This window comes from Salvelinus namaycush, chromosome 17 (assembly GCF_016432855.1).
Source record: "Salvelinus namaycush isolate Seneca chromosome 17, SaNama_1.0, whole genome shotgun sequence".
Lineage (NCBI taxonomy): Eukaryota > Metazoa > Chordata > Actinopteri > Salmoniformes > Salmonidae > Salvelinus > Salvelinus namaycush.
In genome coordinates, this window is record NC_052323.1 from 67246 (window position 1) to 90447 (window position 23202).

Here is a 23202-nt window from a genome sequence, read left to right on the forward strand (position 1 = left end):
CATTTCAGCTTTTCATTTTTAATCAATAACCTAATTCCACTTTGACATTATGGGGTATTGTGTGTAGTAGGCCAGTGACAAAAAAATCTACATTTAATCCATTTTCAATTCAGGCTATAATACAACAAAATGTAGAAAAAGTTACGTTAAGTCCCTTGCTCAAGGGAACATCGGCGGAAGGTGGCACCGGAGATATTGGTGCCAGAAACCCTCTGGTTGCCCCCCCACCCCTTCATGTCTTTTAGTTTCTGCTTGTTAATCGTTGTGATCTCTGCCAGTTGCCAATATGACAGCCTCCCTCGTTACTATGCAGATATATGCAAACGTTATCATCAGCCTACCAGGTCCGGATTCCCACCTCTTTTCATGTGCGACCTTGCTTATTAGAAAACACAGATAACAATCGTTGTCAGGAGGCTGTCACAGTGTTGGATGGGAACGCTGTGGAGAAGGGCACAGGATGTGCTGGGGGGACAGGTGTTGTGACACCCCTTCATATTTACAGCATTAGCTCACACCTGCTAGGGATCCTTGTAACCCAGGAACACAGGGGGAGCCCACCCAGTCTGTTTCTTTAAAAGCTAATCGATGCTAATGGTTAGGTGTCCTATTCATACACAGTGTAGAGTGTGAATGGGTTGGTGCTTCTACATTCATGCAGTATAGAGTGGGAATGTGTTGGTGCTTCTCTCCTGTCAGCAGCCCTGTGCTGAGCTGCTGGAGTCGATGCTAAAGCCTGTCACGTTGTGGAGGGGGAATCGGTTGGCTACCCCGGACAGCAACTTGATGAGGCTCCCTGATTAATATACACCTCACCCAAAACCTCCCTGCTGCTGGCACACACACACACACACACACACACACACACACACACACACACACACACACACACACACACACACACACACACACACACACACACACACACACACACACACACACACACACACACACACACACACACACACATTAACCAGAGCAGTTGGATGACTCAGAGGTCTCTGTGTCTTAGAAGTCTGTATCTCTTGGTTCAAACAGACCCGATGCCTGATTCAAAGAAGCCAGCATGAGTCTCTATGCTCAATCTAACACACACACACACGATGCTAGGCCTCTCTTATACAATCACTCTCAGGTCTTATCTCTCCAACTCAGCTACACAAACACACCCTCTACTTACATCACACATGTCCCCTGAGACAGCATTGGAGAATGAAGACTCTTCTATCAAAGCCCAAAGGAACAGGGACTGAGTAGCTCTCATCACAGTCTCATCATGTCTGTTCAATAGGACACGTTAGGATTTCACGAGTATTTCTCATCACACTGTCTCTCCTGTCTGTTCATTATAGGACAGGTTAGGATTTCAAAGCCTCTGCAGTAGAGTTGCAGTATGTCCTCAGATCATCAATAGACATTGGAAGGCTGTTTATACAGTGTAACGTTATGCTACTGCAGTTGTGATGTTCTATGTCTCTTGTGTATGTGTGTGTGTAGGCCCTGTGTCCCAGGCGGAGGCTCTGAAGGAGGAGAATGACTCTCTGCGCTGTCAGCTGGATGCCTACAGAAACGAGGTGGAGCTGCTGAAGCAGGAGCAAGGCAAGAACCAAGAACACCCTCCTCCACAGCACAATGAAGAGGACGCCTGCAGGCAGCAACAACTAACCTTTCTACAACAGGCACTACAGGGCATGCAGAAGGTATACTTCTACCACACCCGCTATAGCTTCACTTTTTGCAGCAGGTCCTACTTTGGATTTATTTCAAGCAATTCCACAGGCATTTTTATACAGATATAAGTCGTGCAGATTCTAGCTGATGAGAGTCATAGTCCGTTGGTTTTTCTTTCTGGGGCGACAAGGGGTTTAGATGAAAAGTCACTTTTAATGGAGGTGGATAGAGAACTGCCCTCTCAATCACACAGACACAGGCGCGTGCACACATACACACAGCACTAATAAAGAGATGAGAGAGTGGTAGGGAGAGATGCAAGCTGAAAACAAGAGCAGCAGAGGGATGCACGCAGAGTAAGGTGGACGGATCGAGAGTAATAGAAAGAACAATAGAAAGACTTCAGAGGGAGAGAGTCCTTCTAGAATCGGATCACTCCGCTGTCCTAGACGCTCCACAGAAACCAATACCGACCCAGCTTGAAGGGTTTTCTATTAAAATCTCCCTCAGAGAAAAAAAACATCATACTGTTGCTAAGATAAACAACCCTCTGAGGCAGGCAATCTGTTGCTCCCATCACCTGCTGGGTCATCAAATATCCTCAAGTTGTCAACGGTCATAGTTAATCTAAATATATATTTTTTTAATGTTGGTTTTGAGCATAAATAATGTGTCGTCCTCCTGCTCATTTGAATAGACCGATGGTAATTACATTTCTAACATTTCCATGAAAAGATTAAGTGAATAGATTAAAATGAGACCAATTGGATGCTTCTTATTGCTCCATACTAAATTGCGTTATCATGCAGGCTCTGGCAAATTACCATAAAATATTATCAGCAGGTGATTTGAGTGTACCCGGGTTCTGTGAATTTCTTCCACTTGTGAGTCATGTTATACTTGCGTATTTCAGCCTAAACCCAACTGAGACTGTGATGGATAAGCTGAAATGGATAAGGAGAAAGGACTTTTCAGCTCCTACGTGGTTCTAATTTGCAGCACCAGAGAGACTAGATAGATAAGCTATGAGCTCAAAGTTCCTACTCGATAGCAAATCCTGAAACATAAGAGCTAACTTGGTTTCTTCTCTGTAGCTGATGCATAAAGGGTTAATAACTAGCATGTGGCATATGCCTGTTGTAAGCAGGCATCTGTGGCTAACTGTGCCTCCTCTGTCTTAAGGGTTAGTTAACATTTGTGTCTTTTAAAGATTAGTTAGCATCTGTAGCTAACTGTGTCTTCTCTCTGTAGCAGACCCTTAGTTAGCATCTGTGGCTAGCTGTGCCACCTCTGTAGCAGAAAATGAAGGGTTAAATAGTATCTGTGGCTAACTGTATCGCCTCTCTGTTTGCAGCAACTGCTGAAGATGTGTGAAGAAATGAAACAGCGGGAGGCAGAGATGGAGAAGACTGTGGAGGACAAACAGCAGCTGGAGAGCCAAGTAAAGAGCCTCAAGGAAGGACTGCAGAGCCTGAAAACACTAACAACACACACACCACAGGTCAGTAAAACACACACACACGCAACACATGCACACTTTACATCTTTACAGTTTGGCTTGTTTGAAAAACTCCTGGGGTTTGAAATGGAATTACATTATCGGATTTGTGCTGTAATTATAATTAAATTAGTTCTAAATGAGTTTCAATACATGAGAAATATTTCAGAAATAATTACTCAGCTACTGGAACCCAGGCTGTATTGGACTTGAGTTACAGTGTATTTAGTTTCATTCCAAATGGTATTGCATTTCTTCAATATCCCAGTGTCAGCTGATCTACCCCTAAAAAAAAATATATATATATATATATATATATATATCTATAGGGGGTAGATCAGCTGACACTAGGATATTGAAGAAATGCAATTACATACATTCTAGTGTCCCCACTAGACATTGATTTCAAATAGTTAATTTGGAATCCCATAGAGAGAGGGTCAAATACAATGCCATATACAGTAGAGAGAGAGAGACGGGTCATTTAGAATGCATAGAAGAAGAGGGACAGGTCATTTAGTGTTATAAACCGTGTAATTTGTGTCCTGGATGCTGATTGGCTAAAACCGTATTTCAGTCATGTGTACTGTATATCAGACAATATACCACGAGTATGACACAAAAATACAATTCTATTTATGTTGGTAACCAGTTTATAATAGCAATAAGGCACTTCTGGGGTTTGTGGTATATGGCCAATACACCACGGCTATTGGCTGTATCCAGGCACTTTCCGAAGAACAGCACTTAGACGTGGTATATTGGCCAATATACCACATCCCCTCGCGCCTTACTGAGTATAGAGAGAGACGGGTCAATCCTCTTTACATCCATCTGGCCTATTCAAACTAACTACTAGTTTCACCACCACTGTATCATCTTAAAGTAACTGTCCAGTGAAAATCTAACTTTTAAAAGTTCATATTCTGTTAACTCATATCCAGATAAGGTTGTTGACTCGTGCTATACTCGTATTTGTAGCCAAAGCATTGATTGAAGGGGGAAAACACACTTTAGACCCCACCTCAAATTTGTATCCTAAACAGACCGTTTCAAAAAAGCTTGCTATTTCCTTAGAGTATAATGTCATACTCCTGAGGAGAATGAGCTGGCCAATCAGCGGTCTAGAGGAGGATGAGCTGGCCAATCAGCGGTGTACTTGCGTGCATATTTGTAATGTCCGGTACATGCCCACACCATTACAACACAGAAAGCTGCTTTTTAACATACTTAATTACCATTTTTTGGAAGGAAAACCATTTCACTCATATTGTAAGTAAATGTAGGTCTTTTTTCATAGAAATATGGAAACACTGGACAGGTACTTTAACATTCGCCATGTATCACCACTGCTTTTTAAAGCACAGCACCACACCTCCAACTACTCCTAGCTGACTAACTTCTTTACACTAAACCAGCCTGTATAAACTGAAACCGCATTTTACATTCACCATGTGTCAACACCACTGTTTATGGCACTGTGCGAAAACGCAGACTAAAACGGCTTCATACTAGCCATATACTGTATCTAGATAGTAGGGATGTAACCATTCACCGACAGGCATCGGTCCCTGATTCAAATGTTACAAATACAAATGCGTCGGTCTGCGAACCCCAAACCGATCCAAATGTAACATGCATTGGTCAGACTGCATCTTACATTTGTTAAAGCAACTGTCCAGTGTTTCCAGATCCAATTTTTTTCTCATATTATACTTTCTGCCTTCCAAAAATACCTCATCTTTTGTGACAACTGATGCGTCCTCTCCTTCAGTGTCGAACTGCATTTAACTTGGTGACAGTCATTGATCTCTTAGTCGTGGCCAAAAGTTTGGAGAATGACACAAATATAAATTTTCAAAGTCTGCTGCCTCAGTTTGTATGATGGCAATTTGCATATACTCCAGAATGTTATGAAGAGTTATCCGATGAATTGCAATTAATTGCAAAGTCTCTCTTTGCCATGCAAATGAACTGAATCCCCCAAAAACATTTCCACTGCATTTCAGCCCTGCCACAGAAGGACCAGCTGACATCATGACAGTGATTCTCTCGTTAACACAGGTGTGAGTGTTGACGAGGACAAGGCTGGAGATCACTCTGTCATGCTGATATAGTTTGAATAACAGACTGGAAGCTTCAAAAGGAGGGTGGTGCTTGGAATCATTGTTCTTCCTCTGTCAACCATGGTTACCTGCAAGGAAACACGTGCCGTCGTCATTGCTTTGGACAAAAAGGACTTCACAGGCAAGGATATTGCTGCCAGTAAGATTGCACCTAAATCAACCATTTATCGGATCATCAAGAACTTCAAGGAGAGCGGTTCAGTTGTTGTGAAGAAGGCTTCAGGGCGCCCAAGAGAGTCCAGCAAGCGCCAGGACCGTCTCCTAAAGTTGATTCAGCTGCGGGATCGGGGCACCACCAGTACAGAGCTTGCTCAGGAATGGCAGCAGGCAGGTGTGAGTGCATCTGCACGCACAGTGAGGTGAAGACTTATGGAGGATGGCCTGGTGTCAAGAAGGGCAGCAAAGAAGCCACTTCTCTCCAGGAAAAACATCAGGGACAGACTGATATTCTGCAAAAGGTACAGGGATTGGACTGCTGAGGACTGGGGTAAAGTCATTTTCTCTGAATCCCCTTTCCGATTGTTTGGGGCATCCGGAAAAAAGCTTGTCCAGAGAAGACAAGGTGAGCGCTACCATCAGTCCTGTGTCATGCCAACAGTAAAGCATCCTGAGACCATTCATGTTTGGGGATGCTTCTCAGCCAAGGGAGTGGACTCACTCACAATTTTGCCTCAGAACACAGCCATGAATAAAGAATGGTACCAACACATCCTCCGAGAGCAACCATCCAGGAACAGTTTGGTGACGAACAATGCCTTTTCCAGCATGATGGAGCACCTTGCCATAAGGCAAAAGTGATAACTAAGTGGCTCGGGAAACAAAACATCGATATTTTGGGTCCATGGCCAGGAAACTCCCAGACCTTAATCCCATTGAGAACTTGTGGTCAATCCTCAAGAGGCAGGTGGACAAACAAAACCCCACAAATTCTGACAAACTCCAAGCATTGATTATGCAAGAATTGGCTGCCATCAGTCAGGATGTGGCCCAGAAGTTAATTGACAGCATGCCAGGGCGGATTAAGGGTCAGGACAGGCAAGGGTCAAAAACCAGGAGGGCGAGAAAAAGATAGGCTGGGAAAAACAGGAGCTGACAGGACAATCGCTGGTAAGCTTGACAAACAATACGAACTGGCAACAGACAAACAGAGAACACCGGTATAAATACACAGGGGATAATGGGGAAGATGGGTGACCCCTGGAGGGGGGTGGAGACAATCACAAAGACAGGTGAAACAGACCAGGGCGTGACACATTAATTGTCTGTCATAGCTAATTTGAAAACAATAAATATTGATACATTACTAGCTCAATAAATGACAAGTTAATTAGTGGGTGATGGGGATTTCAGAACCAAAGTGGGGGGACAAAAGCAATTGCCCCCCTAATCTGATAGTGGTAGTGGGGTGGCTCCCTTATGGCTCAGCTCAGGTGCCTACATAGTACATACACTGTATGTACACACACACACACACACACACACACACACACACACACACACACACACACACACACACACACACACACACACAAGTCAGCTCAGACAGATCCAGCTCAGAGAAGCCCAGCTCATGAATGCCATCAGCAGCAGATTTTTATTTAGAATGCAAAGTGTGTATGCAAAAAATGTTAGTGCATCGCATCGAAACGAATCACATCGAATCGTTCTCTAATTAAACCAAATCACACCGAATCATTTGAAACTAAAACAAATCGTTCCTGAATCGTATTGGAGCCCTTGACTAGAGATGGGTATCGTTAAGATTTGAACAGTATTACTACTCTTACTGATACTGCTTATCAATCTGGTACTTTAACAGTATTCTTATCGGTTCTTTTTGTTAATTTTGTACGAAAAAAAACGAAAGAAATTAGGAACAGAATTAACATTGCTTTATTTTCTGAAAGGTTAAATAAATAAAAAATACTATTATTTTACAGCAAAAGAAACAGCAATGTTTTGAACAAATCACTATTATAGGCTCTAATAATGTTGTGATGATGGAAATGTAAAACAAATGAAAAACTATTTTCCTGCAAAAGAAAATACACGGGTGGGGCATGCAGTTAGGCTGCAAAAGGAGTAAGAGTTCTTAGCTGTTCTTCTGGAGAAAGATCAATATATTTGCCTTCTCTGGCAGAAGTCAGGACCTCTCCTGGCTTATTGTGTTCCCTGCAGTCGAAAATATCCTCTCGCTAGGGGTGGAGGAGCCTTGAGCACAGAGGTAGCTTGTTGCAATGTTTGTGAGGAGGGGCAGAGTAGCTCTCTTCTCCCACCACCACATCACAGGATCTTCAGCCATGGGGATGGGAGGCATGCCTTTGTAGAGCTTGACCTCTAGGTCAACACAATCGCTGAGGGTGAGGGACGAGGTGTTCTGTTGGATCGTCAACCTCAACTCCCTGTCCTCCTCTGAGAACAGCTCCTCCAAGGCACTCCTTGTTTTGTACAATGGAGGGACTGCCTCCTCCATTTCCTTCTCCTTCAGACTCCTCCTCCTGTTGCTGGTGCTCTGTGTCTGTCTGCTCCCGGCTCCTTTGACAGCATTGGTGTTGCTCCTGTCACATTGACCTCAACAGTTGCCTTCCTCAGTCTGTCCCAGGTGGCGTCACTCACCGGCCTCCCTTTAAATCTGGGGTCCATTGCTGTGGCAGGAAGGCATGAATGTCCTTATCCTGATAGCGCTCGGAGAGATTCTCCCACACCTTCTCTTTGATGGTTGCCACAAATGTTCTATCTTCATGCTTCACAGTAAAGTGCTCTTCCAGTTTTTGGAGGATGAGTATGATCTGTCCACAGGTGGCATTCTTTTCACATGACACACACAGTGTGGATGTATAGAGGATTCTCATGAGCTGGACAAACTCCTCAGCCTTACAGATGTCCTCGTCCTTCAGACGGTCCAGGTTGTCCTTGGTCAATGCTTTTCGCAGCCGTGGGTCCAAGGCTGCTGCTTGGATCGCTAGATTCCATCTGGTCTTGACATCAAGTATAAGTGAGTGTTGCGGAAGGCCTGAAACAACAAGAAAAAATAACATACATTTAATTATAGCACACTTGAATATTTAATTAAATTGTTAAATGTGGGAATTTCAAAATAAAACTTTAATAGATTGAACTGGCTTCTTACTAAGGCGCTGCTGCTTTTCCTTCAAGACTGTTTTGGACATCAAGGATCTCTTGAACCACACGACCACTGCTCTGATTCGGGCTGCCCATTTCTCAATGGAAGTCATTTTGTAGATTTTCTGCGATGCCAGATTCAATGTGTGCACAAAGCATCATATCTTTAGGATGTGTAGCCTCTTGATGGCAACATCCATATAGCCAGCATTATCAACAGTCACAGCTACAATCTTGCTTGCCTCTATCTCAAACTCTTCCAGAATGTCTGAGATCTCCTTTGCCACTACTTCGCCAGTTTGCGATTTGTACACTGCCCTGGTGTGGAGGACCTTCTGTTTTACACTGCCCTGGCTTGTGTAGTGCACTGTAACAGTGAGATAGTGGTCCTGACAGAGGCTGGTCCACCCGTCTGATGCGATGGCCAGCTTTGGCACGTCCTTCAGCTCAGTGATCACATTGGCCTTTTCTACACCATACCAGGTAGGAATGAATGTATCACTGAGGTAACTCCTGGAGGGAGGGGTATCTTTGGGGTTGAGTGCCTTGCTCTCCTCCCTACAGTAAAAAAAGTATCGTTTTCATGTGTTGAATTATCATTATTGAATTGTTGTGTTTTGATCTCTCTTCTGGATTGGGAATAGCGAAAATGCATCATAGACGAACTTATTGCAAATTAGAAACGGTTGGTGAGATAAAATGTGCAAGATAATGTTTATGCAGCAACAATAAATAGGAAATGTATTTTCTTAATTTCTCCAGTATCGAAAGCAGAACTGATAATGTTGGAGCTTATCGATACTACGGTCTTTCATAATTTAGCCCCGGGGCCCGTTTAATACTGGGTTTTGGTACCCATCCCTACCCTTGACAGTACCAGTCAAAAGTTTGGACACACCTACTCATTCAAGGGTTTTTCTTTATTTTTACATTTTTTTACATTGTAGAATAATAGTGAAGACATCAAAACTATGAAATAACACATGTGAAATCATGTAGTGGAATGGTGCAAAGCTTGCCGCCATTGGACTCTGGACAGTGGAAACGCGTTCTCTGGAGGGATGAATCACATTTTACCATCTGGCAGTCCGACGGACAAATCTGAGTTTGGCGGATGCCAGGAGAACGCTACCTGCCCAAATGCATTGTGCCAAATGTGAAGTTTGGTGGAGGAGGATTAATGGTCTGGGGCTGTTTTAGTGCCAGTGAAGGGAATTCTTAATGCTACAGCATACAATGACATTCTAGCATGCGTACGTACAGAGATGAATCATTGGAAGGAAGATAAATCAATTTGCAGAGGGCGTTGCTCTCTAGATTTGTGGTCAGTGTGTTTGTGTGTGTGTGTGTGTGTGTGTGTGTGTGTGTGTGTGTGTGTGTGTGTGTGTGTGTGTGTGTGTGTGTGTGTGTGTGTGTGTGTGTGTGTGTGTGTGTGTGTGTGTGTGTGTGTGTGTACACTCATGTCTGCTTACATAAGAATCTGGCATGTTAGACAGTGTTGGCTCTTCTCATTTCATAATTGACTCTAGCTGGAGATGTCCCTACAAGATGACAGAGGGAGCAAGGAGAGTGCTAATCAAGTCAATGTAAGTAGAAAAGGATTGTGACACTCGCTCTACTTTTTCTCTTTCCCTCTCTCTCCCTCTTCCTCTATTCCCCTCTCTCTCTCTTGCTGTCTGTATCCTCCCTCTCGTTCTCCTCTCCTCTCTCTCCTCTTCCAGTGACATGACAAATCATTACAGGCCAATCCAGTGCAGAAGGACTTTATTTGTTGCCGGATAAATCAACCCTACACAACTGGGTTAGGAAGTCAAGGGCTTGTCCAATCACACACACATAATAGCATAGTGAGGAGTATTAGCCCACCACGACTGGGTCAGACAGGGCAGCGCCCACACACACAAACACATCAGTCATACAGACACAAACACCTATCCTTCCCTCCCTCCCTCTGCCAGCCTGTCAGAAACCCACAGTAACCAACAGCTTGATCATTAGTATCTCTAAGACTCTCAGCTCTGTCTCTCGCTCTCTCTCTCTCTGTTTCCTCCCTCTGTTAGAACTATTGCTGTCGGCTCCCTCTGTATTTTCTCTCCTCTCTCTGCCTCCTTTGTCTCTCCCCCTCTGTGTGTTTGTGTGTTTGCGTGTTTGCGTGTTTGCGTGTGTGCGTGTGTGCGTGTGTGTGTGTGTGTGTTTGCGTGTGTGTGTGTGTGTGTTTGCGTGTGTGTTTGCGTGTGTGTGTGTGTGTGTGTGCGTGTGTGCGTGTGTGCGTGTGTGCGTGTGTGCGTGCGTGCGTGCGTGCGTGCGTGCGTGCGTGCGTGCGTGCGTGCGTCTATTTACATAAGAATCTGACATGTTCGACGGTGACGGCTTTTCTAATTTTCATAATTGACTCTAGCTGGAGATGTCCCTGCAAGAGGACAGAACGAGCGAGGAGAGGGCTAATCAAGTCAATGTAAGTAGAAAAGGGCTGTAAATCTCTGTCTGTTCCTCTTTTTCTCTATTCCACTCTATTTCTCTTTCTATCCTCCCTCTTTCTCCTCTTTCCTCCTCTCCTCTCCTTAGATCATTACATGACAGATCATTACAGGCCAATCTTATGCAGGAGGACTTTGTTTGTTGCAGGATAAATCACCCAACACAACTGGTTTAGGAAATCAAGGTCCTGTCCCATAATATAGTGGTTCCCGAACAGTGTGCCTTGAGGAACTCTCAGGTGCGCCATGAAACCTTTCCTAATCTAGACTATTTAAATATTTTTACACTCACGTATAAATGTGACCTCTGAAATGCACATGGAATTTGGACTTGCGAGCACTAGTACCGGTCAGATAATACATTAAATGGCACATGGTTACTTCTGTATCTTTGTTTCAAGTACAGTACACGCAGGCTGTTCTTACATTTGCATCATTTGATGGGTGCGCATCACAAACATTAATTTGGTTAATTACGCTTTGTCTGTAAAAACTTAGCACAGGCAAATGTAATTAGGCTAAGCCAGAGGACACACATGGTGCCCAAATTTATGACATATGTCGCGCAGCGAGAGCCGAGGGGAGACGAACAGATTCGGATCAGTCAGTTTAGTCAGTCGTCCTGGTGAGCCCTTCCCAGCTAGCTAATAAGGCTTGTGCTAGAAACTTCAGCAAGATTTTGAAACTTCTCAGAGTAATTTTTATCGTAGTTAACATTATTTATTTAATGACTACCCCATCTCTGTACCCCACAAATACAATTATCTGTAAGGTCCCTCAATCGAGTAGTGAATGTCAAGCACAGATACAACCACAAAGACCAGGGAGGTTTTCAATTGTTCGTAAAGAAGGGCACCGATTGGTAGATGTGGTGTAAAAAAAAAAAAAAAAAAAAGCAGATGCTGAATATCCCTTTGAGCATGGAAAAGTTATTAATTAGTCTTTGGATGGTGTATCAATACACCCAGTCACTACATAATGCAGGCGTCATTCCTAACTCAGTTGCTGGTGAGGAATGGAAACGCTCAGGGATTTCACCATGAAGCCAATGGGGATTTTTAAAACAGTTACAGAGTTTAATGGTTGTGATATGACAGAACTGAGAATGGATCAACAATGTAGTAGTTACTCCACAAAACTAACATAAATGATAACCAGATAAAATATTCCAAAAACATGCGTCCTGTTTGCAACAATGCACTGAAGTAATACTGGAAAGAAATGTGGCAGAGAAATGTACTTTTTGTCCTCAATACAAAGCATTATGTTTGGGGCAAATCCAACACAACATATCACTAAGTACTAGGGGTGTGAGCATTTAAACTTTGAAATAAAGTTCGGATCCCTAACGTTATGAAAGATCCCTACCCGAAAAACAATGGGTTTTTTTTGTTTTTTTCACTTAATTAAAATCACAGTTCTGTTATGACAAAACATATTATTTTCTGTGTTATAGCCGATAGGCTACAAAGGCCTGGGGAAGTTGTGTAATTAAAATAAAACCAGAGGAGGAGGCGAATTGTAGGCTACTTGGGGAATTTATAAGGCATGCAAGACAAGACTTTGCAAGATGCAGATTACCAAAACATATGAGCATGCTTCTGCCTTCTTCTGCCTCTCTCTTCCTCGTGCTGGCCTGCCTGCTCTGTCTCTTCGCTAATGATGCAAGTGCGTTCAGTCTTTGTTCTGTTGAGTGTAGAATATCCTAGTTTATTCATGGCACCAATGTCTTCGGGCTAGTCTTGCGTGCACAAGGCTGCCTACTCTTCGTTTTAGCCTCATTTGAAATTACTGGCGCTTTTTAGGCATCATGGAATGTGGCCCCATGCATGTTTGATTGTCTGTCTGTTAGGGTACGCTACACTACAGTTTTTTCAATGCCAACATGATGCCGACACGAAACAGACATTTTACTTGACTATAAGGAATGCGGCTTCTGAAGCGGGATTTAAATCCATCACTAGGCAACCAGAATTGTCAATCAAATAATGTTGAGCTGCTGCGCGCAGCCTGCTTGTCTGCTGCCTGTGCGCAGACCACTCTCTCCTAAAAAAGTACTTTCAAGTTTGTTAAATACAGTGACTTACCAAAACATTTAGTTTAAATAAAACACATTGCTCCCCTACCATAAAACACTGCATAAAAAACTATAGCAGTACATCAATCAGTGGTGTTTATTGTTGTCAGGGAAAAAATACAGAACATTTAGACCTGATGTGGTACTTTTTTAATTGTCTGAAAAGTGATCAATTGCCGCTATCGACATGTTACTGTAGCTGTGTTCTATGACTGTAAAGGGTTGTGGTAGATATAACTTTATTGCTCGGCCATAGCGGTCATACATGCGTAATAGGACAATTATTCTGCATTGTAAATTGATTTGGATAAAAAAAAGCATTTTAATGGAAAACCCCCAAAAAACTATTATTGTCAGTTTAAAAGTTAAGCAAAATGGTTTATTTGTCACATCCTTACTGAGTACTACTCTTCATATTTTCAATCATGGTTGTGGCTGCATCATGTTATGGGTATGCTTGTCATCAGCAAGGACTAGGGAGTTTTTTAGGATGTAAACATAATACAACTCTAAGCACAGGTAAAATCCTATAGAAGAACTTGGTTCAGTCTGTTTTCCAACAGAAACTGGGAGATGAATTCACCTTTCAGCAGGACAATAACCTAAAACACAAGGTCAAATCTACACTGGAGTTGCTTACCGAGACAACATCGAATGCTTCTGAGTGGCCTAGTTACAGTTTTGACTTAAATTGGCTTGAAAATCTATGGCAAGACTTGAAAATGGCTGTCTAGCAATGATCAACAGAGCTTGAAGAATTTTTAAAAGAATAAAGGGCAAATATTGTACAATACAGGTGTGCAAAGCTCTTAGAAACTTATCGCCGCCAAAGGTGCTTCTACAAAGTATTTCCTCAGGGGTGTGAATATTTATGTCAATTTGATATTTCTGTATTTCATTTTCAATAAATTAGCAAAAAATTCTAAAAACATGTTTTTACTTTGCCGTTACCAGGTATTGTGTGTAGATGGGTGAGGGAAAAAAATATTTAATTTATTTGAATTCCGGCTGTAACACCACAAAATGTGGAATAAGTCAAGGGGAATACTTTCTGAAGGCACTGTACATCAGTCACAAACACACATACCCCACACACCCTCTGCCAACCTGTCAGAAGCCCACAGTAAACAAAAGCTTGATCATTAGCATCGCTAACACTCTCAGCTTTCTCTCTCTCTGTTTCCACCCTCTGGTAGAACTATTGCTGTCGGCTCCCTCTCTGAATTATCTTCCTGCATTTGTCTCCCCTCTGATCTTCCACTGCATCTGTCTGATGTGAGTGTGTGTGGTGTGTTTTTAGGTGCTGCTGGGTACTGATTGTGTGTGTATGTATGTGCTGTCAAACAATTAAAATAATTAATCTCATAATTTTCTGTAGTTAATTGTGATTAATAGTAATTTTTGAATTTGCTCAAATTTGACCCTAAACAAATATTTTTCTATTTAAAAAGCAGTGCATTGAGTTACAGGCATACTATGCTGTGGGACGAAAACACGAAATAATCTGTATCAGAAACAAAATGCTTCTAATATTTAAGTAGGCCTGCCTACTCCCTCAATGTTCTTAAAGTGTAACACTTGCGCGCTCACAAATACACACACACACTCAAGTACTGTTAAAGCGACAGACAGGCATTCTAAATGAGTGTTCTCCCAATTTCAGATTGTATGGTTGACTACAGGAAAAAAATAACTGGCTCTACAAAGAACAAAGAGCATTTAAACTTGTCCAACAGTGTTATGAATTCCACAGAAGACAATAACAACAGGTCAGCCCGGTCTGAATTAATGTAGGCTAATACAACTATTAGATCTAGCCTAGGCGACTTCGACATGCACTAGTCCACAAGCTACTACAACTAGAATTGGGATAATTGCGATAAATCTTTTGACCTGAGACCTATAACAAAAACAGTAGCTAAATGGAATGGATGTCCTGTTCTGATTAAAATTGTTGTGGGAAGTTAGTTATATCAAGAGGCATTCAGCCAAATGGCATTGTAAACGTTATTTTGGTTAGCTAGTGAGCTAACGTTATTATAATTAGCTAGCTATTCTGTACAAATGATCTTGTTGCTGTTATCTAAAGAAATGCCTGGGAATGTGTTTGATTGAACTTTCTGTAAGTCAAACCTGTGAGCATAGTGGATTTTTCAGACAGACAGCGCTACATAACAGCAGCTGCCACCGAGTGCAGTGTCTGTGAGGAATAGGGTCCGTGCGGAAACACGTACGCTTAAAAAGGGTCTGTGCGGTGAAAAATGGAGATTCGATTAATGACATCAATAAAATAATTAACGGCAATAACTTTGTGTGTATGTTGAGGTTATTATAGTCAACGAAAACTGAAACTAAAATAAAAACAACAATTGGAAAATCTATTTAGTAAACTGAAATTAAACTAAAACTACTAAAACTATCTTTCACTGCAAAACTATGTAAAAAGAAAAAACATAAATTATTTTAAATTGTAGTTTTTTTCTTCTAATCTTTGGGTAAAAATCAAATGGTTTTCAAGGTTTTTTTCCCAACTTTTCCCAACTTGCTGACCAGTGACTAGGCCAAGCTAGAGCAGCTTGTGCAGTTCCTGGATCCGTTCGCAATTCACACCGACCCACTTCAAACTGATAGGCAGTTGCTTTTCTGATCTGGTGCCGTGCATCCTCAACCTTGAGGCACAGTTGCAGTCAACTACTGTGTTAAAACAGTTGGCACAGGTACTCCTGAAGTCACTGTGTCAGAACTGGTATTTCCGCAGCTCAGACGCGACACTTAATGCTCTGCCATGTTGACCCTCCAGCTGGACAGTGACTTCAAACACAATCTTTCGATGCGAGGAAGCTATATTTCTGAAGCACTGTGGTCAAGATGATTCATCGTGTTGGCATCTTATTTGGGTCCTGCTGCTCCATGGCTGTACTCTCTAATTTGCTGAAGTACAAAAGGCTCTGCTTCCCTCATCAGTGGCTCCATCTCCATTGAGCGAAGTTGTATGGAGTCCTCTAGTGGCCAAAAGCCTGTGTTAGCATGGGCAACGCCATTCAGGGCTTTCGCCGTTTAGATTTAGTCAACTGGGCGGGACTTCCAACTTCATTGGCTGATCCCTCCTGATGACCCGGTTGGCATGACCCGATGACCCAGTTGGAGTTGTACTATTTTAAGATGGAGATGGCCTCAATGCACATACTCTCACAGACGCCGTCATGACACCGATACAGAGATGTTATGTCTATCCAAGTCTATGGTCCTCGCCCATCACCTTATGTATTACTTCCCCCCCCAGTGTCAAGAAGTGACATCACAAAAGATCTGACTATAGGCCTACAACACATAAAAGACTCCTAGCCTCCCACTCATAGGCTACTTTCTGTCGCGAACACTAAAACTCAAACTAAATCATATAAATTAAGTCTAAAAATGAACTGAAACTAAGCTGAATGTCATATAAAATTACTAAACTATATTAACTGTGTGTGTGGATGTGTTTTAACTATACCAGAAGTCCCCACAAGAATAGTAAACGAACAAAAATTTGACCAACTGGGGACATTTTGTTGGCCTCCACAAGATCAAATGCTATTTCTAGGGGGTTTAAGTGTTAGGATTAGGGTTAGGGTTAAGGGTTTAGGGTTAGGGTTAAATTAAATAAATAAATAGGAGCTAGGGTTAGTTTTAAGGTTAGGAGCTACGGTTAGGTTTAGGGTTAAGGTTAGGTTTTTTGGTTAGGGTAAGGGTTAAGGATTATGGGTTAGGGAAAGTAGGATTTTGAATGGGACTGAATTGTGTGTCCCCACAAGGTTAGATGAACAAGACTGTGTGTGTGTGTGTGTGTGTGTGTGTGTGTGTGTGTGTGTGTGTGTGTGTGTGTGTGTGTGTGTGTGTGTGTGTGTGTGTGTGTGTGTTCCCCATATTATAATTGTATTTATTGAATGTTTGTTTCTATATAATCCAGGTACCAGCTGAGTTATTCCAGTTACAAATTTTAAAAATAATTATATTGTGTAGTTCTTTCATGTGTGTTTGGATGGGCTAGGCTAATGGTGTTAATTGAAAGCCTTCCCACCAAGTTAGCCTGCTTATTAGATACAGGTGCATAAAGGTTTGGTAGTATCACAGATTATCCATTATATTGACCACATACTCTATGAAAATAAATCTCTTAAAAAATGTCAGGCAGTTTGGAGGAGGCACGATCTGGTGGGACCATTCTAGCCAATGAGAGGGCAGATACCCATGTGAACAACCGGCACAACGGTTTCCACTAGTTACCACAGCCGCAGAAATTGGCTCTATCGTAAATAATCATGAAAACTAAAATGTGATTTTTGGTTATAATTTAAGGTTAGGGTTATGGTTAGCAGTGTGGTAAATCACATTTTAGTTATTGAAATTGTAGAAATAGGCGGAGCTTATGACTGTGGCAACTAGTGATGACCAGGCACAACTCCGATATTAACTGTTTTTTCTCAAAGTTGCCAGAATATCACATGTCCTACTTATATCAGTACACTCGTAAAAAAAAACGAATCATTACGAAACGTATATTCGATCAAATAAGCCACACATAGCAACGTAAGCCATTACAATTTTTGTTAACCAAATTCGACACACTCTTCTTTTTTTTTCAGCAGCAAACAACCCTGCATCCCACTGCTGGCTTGCCTCTGAAGCTAAATAGGGTTGGTCCTGCACGGTCCCTGGATGGGAAACCAGATGCTGCTGGAAGTGGTGTTGGATGCCCTCTTTCCTCTGGTCTAAAAAAATATCCCAATGCCCCAGGGCAGTGATTGGGGACATTGCCCTGTCTAAGGTGCCGTCTTTCGGATGGGATGTTAAACGGGTGTCCTTACTGTCTGTAGTCACTAAAGATCACATGGCACTTATCGTAAGAGTACGCTTTTAACCCCGGTGTCCTGGCTAAATTCCTATCATGGCCACCTTATCATCTCCCTTCTCTCCCCTTTAACTATCTCTCAGGTCGTTGTTGTAAATGAGAATGTGTTCTGTCAATTTATCTAGTAAAATAAGGTTAAACATTTTTTATCCTGGCTTGGTGAGTGAAAATAAACGAAAAACCGCCACCTGCTGGAGAAGACAGATTTGGGGCTTAGTTATCCCTATCGCGTCGCTTTTTCCTCTCTGAGAGAATGTAAGGATGAGTAAGGAGTATTTGCACATTTTTAGACCTAATAATAAAACTCAAGATTTTGAGGAAATCTGTTCCAGTCATATTTAAAAATATATATATATATGTGACATGCAACAGCCAGATTCGTCACAGTGTGTGTTTGTGTGTCATCTACCAGTCTAACAGGGTTTTCAACTCCTTTCCTGTAGGAGGCAACAGTGTTAGAAGTGGTGTCCTGCAGTCAGGAGAAGGAGACTCTGCCCCCGGAGAAGAGTCCCTCCAATCCTGTTCACTCTGAGAGAGAAGCCTTGCTAGTTGGTATGTTCACCTAACAACATTACTATAATGTTCCCCAATTCCCCCAATTCCTGTCCACTCAGAGAAGCCCTGCTACTTGACACATTCACCAAACATTATTGTAACCGTAGTCCGGTAAACTCTGAGGGAGAAGCCCTGCTTGTTGGTACGTTCAGACAGCATTACTACAACCTTCTAACAACATTTGTACGTACAGAGGAGAACATTCCCCTAGCGCCATCCATTCTAGGAAAAAGACCCTGCTTGTTCATACACTTTTTGTTCATTTAACTGGTTATTTTTAGAGAAACTATCCACAATCATCAAACGCTGTTTTTTTTGTGGAAAGCCTGGTTTTCCTCCCCTGGTTATTCCCAGTTCTCTGGGCTGGTTCACATGTTTTCATTGGCTGGTTTACTGAGGCCTTTAGCACCTGTACTTTCCAATCAGCATAGTTTTATGGCACATTCTCCATTTCTTTCCACAGGGAACGGTTGGTCCTGGATCAAATTGGTTTCTACGAAAGTAAGGTCTTGCTGAGATACAAGGGAAAGTAATTGTGGCGTTACGATTAGGCCTATGCCAGATGGCAGGATGCTCACTATTGTGTGGTAGTGGGAGTTACCTGTCCTGTCCCACAGTGGTGTTATTCTGGAATGATCATATATTTGGCATAGTTGGTTAGGTAGTCAATGAGGCGCTCCCTCCCTCCATGCCGGCCCACTTTGGCTGCTCAGTGAAGTAGATGGCTGCTGAGGATCCTGGGTGTTCTCTCTGTCAGAATCGCTCTAAATTACATCTTGTTTGAAGATGAAGTGAGCACCGCAGAGAAAAAAGGACATTGGCTCAAAAGTGAACTCATCTTTAACTGCTTTGTCTGTCCTTCTAGATGGCAAAATGAATACCAATGAGATGAACACTTAAAGGAATGTTATATATCGTATATGTGCATCTCTGGGCAATGTTATATCGATTTCCGGGGTCATTTCATGTTTTTATGTGTATCTGACCTATTCAGCGTTCAAGCAGGCAGAAAAACAGCCGGAATGACGCATTTTGTGTGCATAACATTGTCTTTAAAAAGGAGAGAAAACGGATGACTAAACTCTGATCACAACAAAGACATAGGGAAGGAAAGAACAGATGCTAGACCTTTTTCAAGACTTGAAGTTTGATATTAACAAAGCACTTTGTATTGAACTTCCATGTTTCTCGAAGAGTGGCTGAATATCTAGCCTAGGCTACAATTACACATTCAGTTAGAAAATGAAACTGTAGACTTCACCAACTACGAAGTTAGCATTGTCAATTAGCATCAATATGAACTTTAGCTAACTAGGCTTTGGAACAGAGCAGCTACTGCTTTCTCCACAAGTCCCTTTACAACTAAACATAAAGTTCTGATTCATTTGCTATAAATGATTTGGACATTTGGAGGCTTTTGGACCCATTCAAAGTATATAGACTGATTTTAAGTTATGCTTTTCTGTATATCATTGGTCCAAGCCCAGCCATTAAAACACACTTCTGATCAAAGAGTTGTTCTCCTCCAGTGTCTCACCCGGTGTCTTTGTTTTCTGAGCTGGCTCCTCAGTGGGCTCATGTTATTACACGGGGGTTTTGGACTATCAGTAGTGCGTCGTCATATCAATTAGCTGATAGCAGATGTTATTGTTGGGATGAGCGAAACCCCTTTGTGCGTGTGAGTACGTGCGGGCGTGACGCCCCATGCTGCTCTGATCAGAGAAGCTTTCATGTAGAGAGCAGCATCAAAGTCTTCCTTAAACACTTCTCTTAATCTGGACGGTTAAAACACAAGTCTTCCACAGGGCCGGGAGTGTTTTGGGGAAGACAGACACACGTGACGAGTGCAGATACATTTTCACTTCGGTCAGACAAGATGAGTTAAGATGAGTGTGGTGTTCTCGCTGGCTTTCACGTTGGACAGATCGGTGAATGAATCAACACTCAAACGTAATGTTGTTAGTTAGCTATAGATTAGCTATAGGTTAATGGTCTACAGTTTGATACTTTGGATGGCATGTTCTCATTGGCTCACACTCAGACTGGATGGAATTATACCATAGTATAACTTGAGTGTTTGAGTTATAGTTCTAAAGTAATAGCCTACACTACTGTATGATAAGATGGGTGAATCAACCGTTATATATCATGGTTATAGAGTTATAGGTATAGAGTAATGCTAATGCCACTGTATTGACACTGTATTTGAGGTATCTCTTTCTCCTTCCTCAGGGATCATCTCTACATTCCTCCATGTCCATCCATTTGGAGCCAGCATCGAGTACATCTGCTCCTATCTACAGCGGCTGAACACCAAGGTACTGCTGGCACACGCTGACACTGACACACACACACACACACTGACACTAACCAGGTTTCCATCCAACCATTTCATGTGGATGAATTTCCTGACACATGAAAAAAGTTCACGCCTGAGCTGCAACAAGGAAATGCCGGTACAATTGTATAAATGTCAACAGACAATGTGTTAGTTCGACGTGGTGGGATCTTTTTGTGTTGGTAAAATGTATTATGCGAGAAATGGCAGTGGAAACGCCTTTCTGCGCAAATATGGAAGTGAACTTGGAGTGATGCGATGATATGTTGTGTGGTCCTCCCACTATGACTCGGGAAAGCATGCAGTTTATTAGGCTACAGATGAAATAAGTTATGATGAACTTTAAAGGGTGGTGAATGTGCAAGGGTGTATCAAGGGTCTTATTCTGGTGACATGATGATCGATGCTTGGCTGCCGTTTGACAAATACAAATGATCTTATCCATAATAATCTTATCGTGTAGGTAGCATACCCGCTCTGCGAGCTGTTGGCTAGAGCACACGTGCCAAGACCAGAGTGGGCACATTTGCATATTACGTAACAGTTTTTGTGACAAAACCATGAGTAGAGTTGAAAATGCAATGGATACCCATTTAACTTGTGTTTTTTATTCAGTACATGGCAATTTAACCACACAAGTTGTCTTTATGTGCACAACGTCATCAATCACAGCCTTTAATACGCAAAAAGTCCGTTTGATGCAAACACATCTCTGGTGGGAAAATGCAAAAAAAAATGATGCCGATTTTTGAACATTCGCAGGAAAATCTAGCTACTGACACACACGCAGCCTGTCATGATGAGCAGCAGGAGCCATCCTGGCGCACTATTCCAGCACACGCACACGCACACATACACACACACACAGCCATCCTGGCACAACACACACACACAGAGCACAAACTTGGAATTAACACCCCTACTGGGCTGTCATACGGTATTGTCCTGATGTATTCCAGGGCCACACGGTGCAGTTGGAGCACCCTGGTGTAGTCAGCCTCCCCCAAATGAAATGTGAATCATCCCCTTGTGACAGCAGAGCCCCATCGTGCAGCAAGAGTTTCCTCATACGGCCAGATCCTTCTCCTCAAATGTGATTCCCCTGGTGCAGAAAGGCCCCTCTCATGATGCTGATCCCCAGGTTAGCGTTGGGGTTGAAGCAAAGGCAAGTCCCACTGCCTCCAATCTCTGTAGCTACCATAGACGTGAATATAGGATATCTCCTTGTATCTCCAGTGTTCTTGAGGAAGTGTCTGGGTGTAATTTCCCTGGACACTGAGACCTGTTAGATCTGGATCATTCCTGTTTCTCCCTGACAGAGCTGAGCTGTTTCATTTATTCTGACGCTTCGCTTAAACACCCATCTCCACATGTCGGGCTCCTCAGGGGCCTTCCTTGGTTCTCACCTCTGCTCTCGTCTGCCAGAGAGATTATTTTCCTTCTTCTCAACCACATACACTGAGTGTTCAAAACATTCCATGACATAGACTGACCGGGTGAAATGTTTGGATCCGTTATTGATGTCACTTGTTAAATCCACTTCAATCAATGTAGACGAAGGGGAGGAGACCGGTTAAACAAGGATTTTTAATCCTTGAGACATGGATTGTGTATGTGTGCCATTCAGAGGGTGAATGGGCAAGACAAAAGATTTAAGTGCCTTTGAACGGGGTATGGTAGTAGGTGCCAGGAGCACCGGTTTGAGTGTGTCAAGAACTGCAACGCTACTGGGTTTTTCACGCCTAGCAATTTCCTGTGTGTATTCAGAATGGTCCACCACCCAAAGGACATCCAGACAACTTGACACAACGGTAGAAAGCATTGGAGTCAACATGAGCCAACATCCCTATTGAACCTTCGACACCTTGTAGAGTCCATGCCCCAACGGATTTGGGTTGTTCTGAGGTCAAAAGGGGTTGTTACTCAATATTAGGAAGGTGTTCCTAATATTTTGTACACTCAGTGTATAAATAACATCTCTTTTCGCTCTATCGTGGCCGACCCAAACCTCTATCCGATAACATGGCTGGTGGAAACCCAGAGGGGCATAGTAGCCATGCCTTGCCTAAACCAGGCTGGACAAAAGCATGTTTTGTACACTGTGTATATGACCACTACACTCACTGCCATCGCCGCAAGGAGGCCTTCAGATATAATATATGGCCACTCTCACTCTACCTCCATGAGGAGGCTGTCAGATAAAGGACTATGGGACCACCAGCCCCCCTCCACCCTGAGGCCTTTAGACATGACTACTCTTACTGCTACCTCCATGAGGAGGCCCTTGTGAATATATTGTATGACCACTCCCCCCGCCAACTCATTAAAACCTCTGCGCCTTCACCGCACTGACTCATTCCTTCTCTCTCCCTTTGGCTTTTCCACTCTGTCTGAGGATGTTTTTTGTTCCCACGCTACCTCTCTGTAACACCACACAACAAGC

The 23202-nt window shown here is 42.7% G+C and overlaps 1 protein-coding gene across 1 annotated transcript in view; it reads left to right on the top strand.

Moving 5' to 3' along the window:
- Positions 1–23202, top strand: part of LOC120061856 (ecto-NOX disulfide-thiol exchanger 2-like) — a gene marked incomplete at its 5' end in the record, with an annotated part of 62526 nt that overhangs the window by 38706 nt on the left and 618 nt on the right. Inside the window, 4 exons of the mRNA XM_039011639.1 lie at positions 1498–1700; positions 3026–3172; positions 18310–18418; positions 20654–20739. Coding sequence (XP_038867567.1) covers positions 1498–1700; positions 3026–3172; positions 18310–18418; positions 20654–20739 — 545 coding nt within the window. The remainder of the gene's footprint in view (positions 1–1497; positions 1701–3025; positions 3173–18309; positions 18419–20653; positions 20740–23202) is intronic.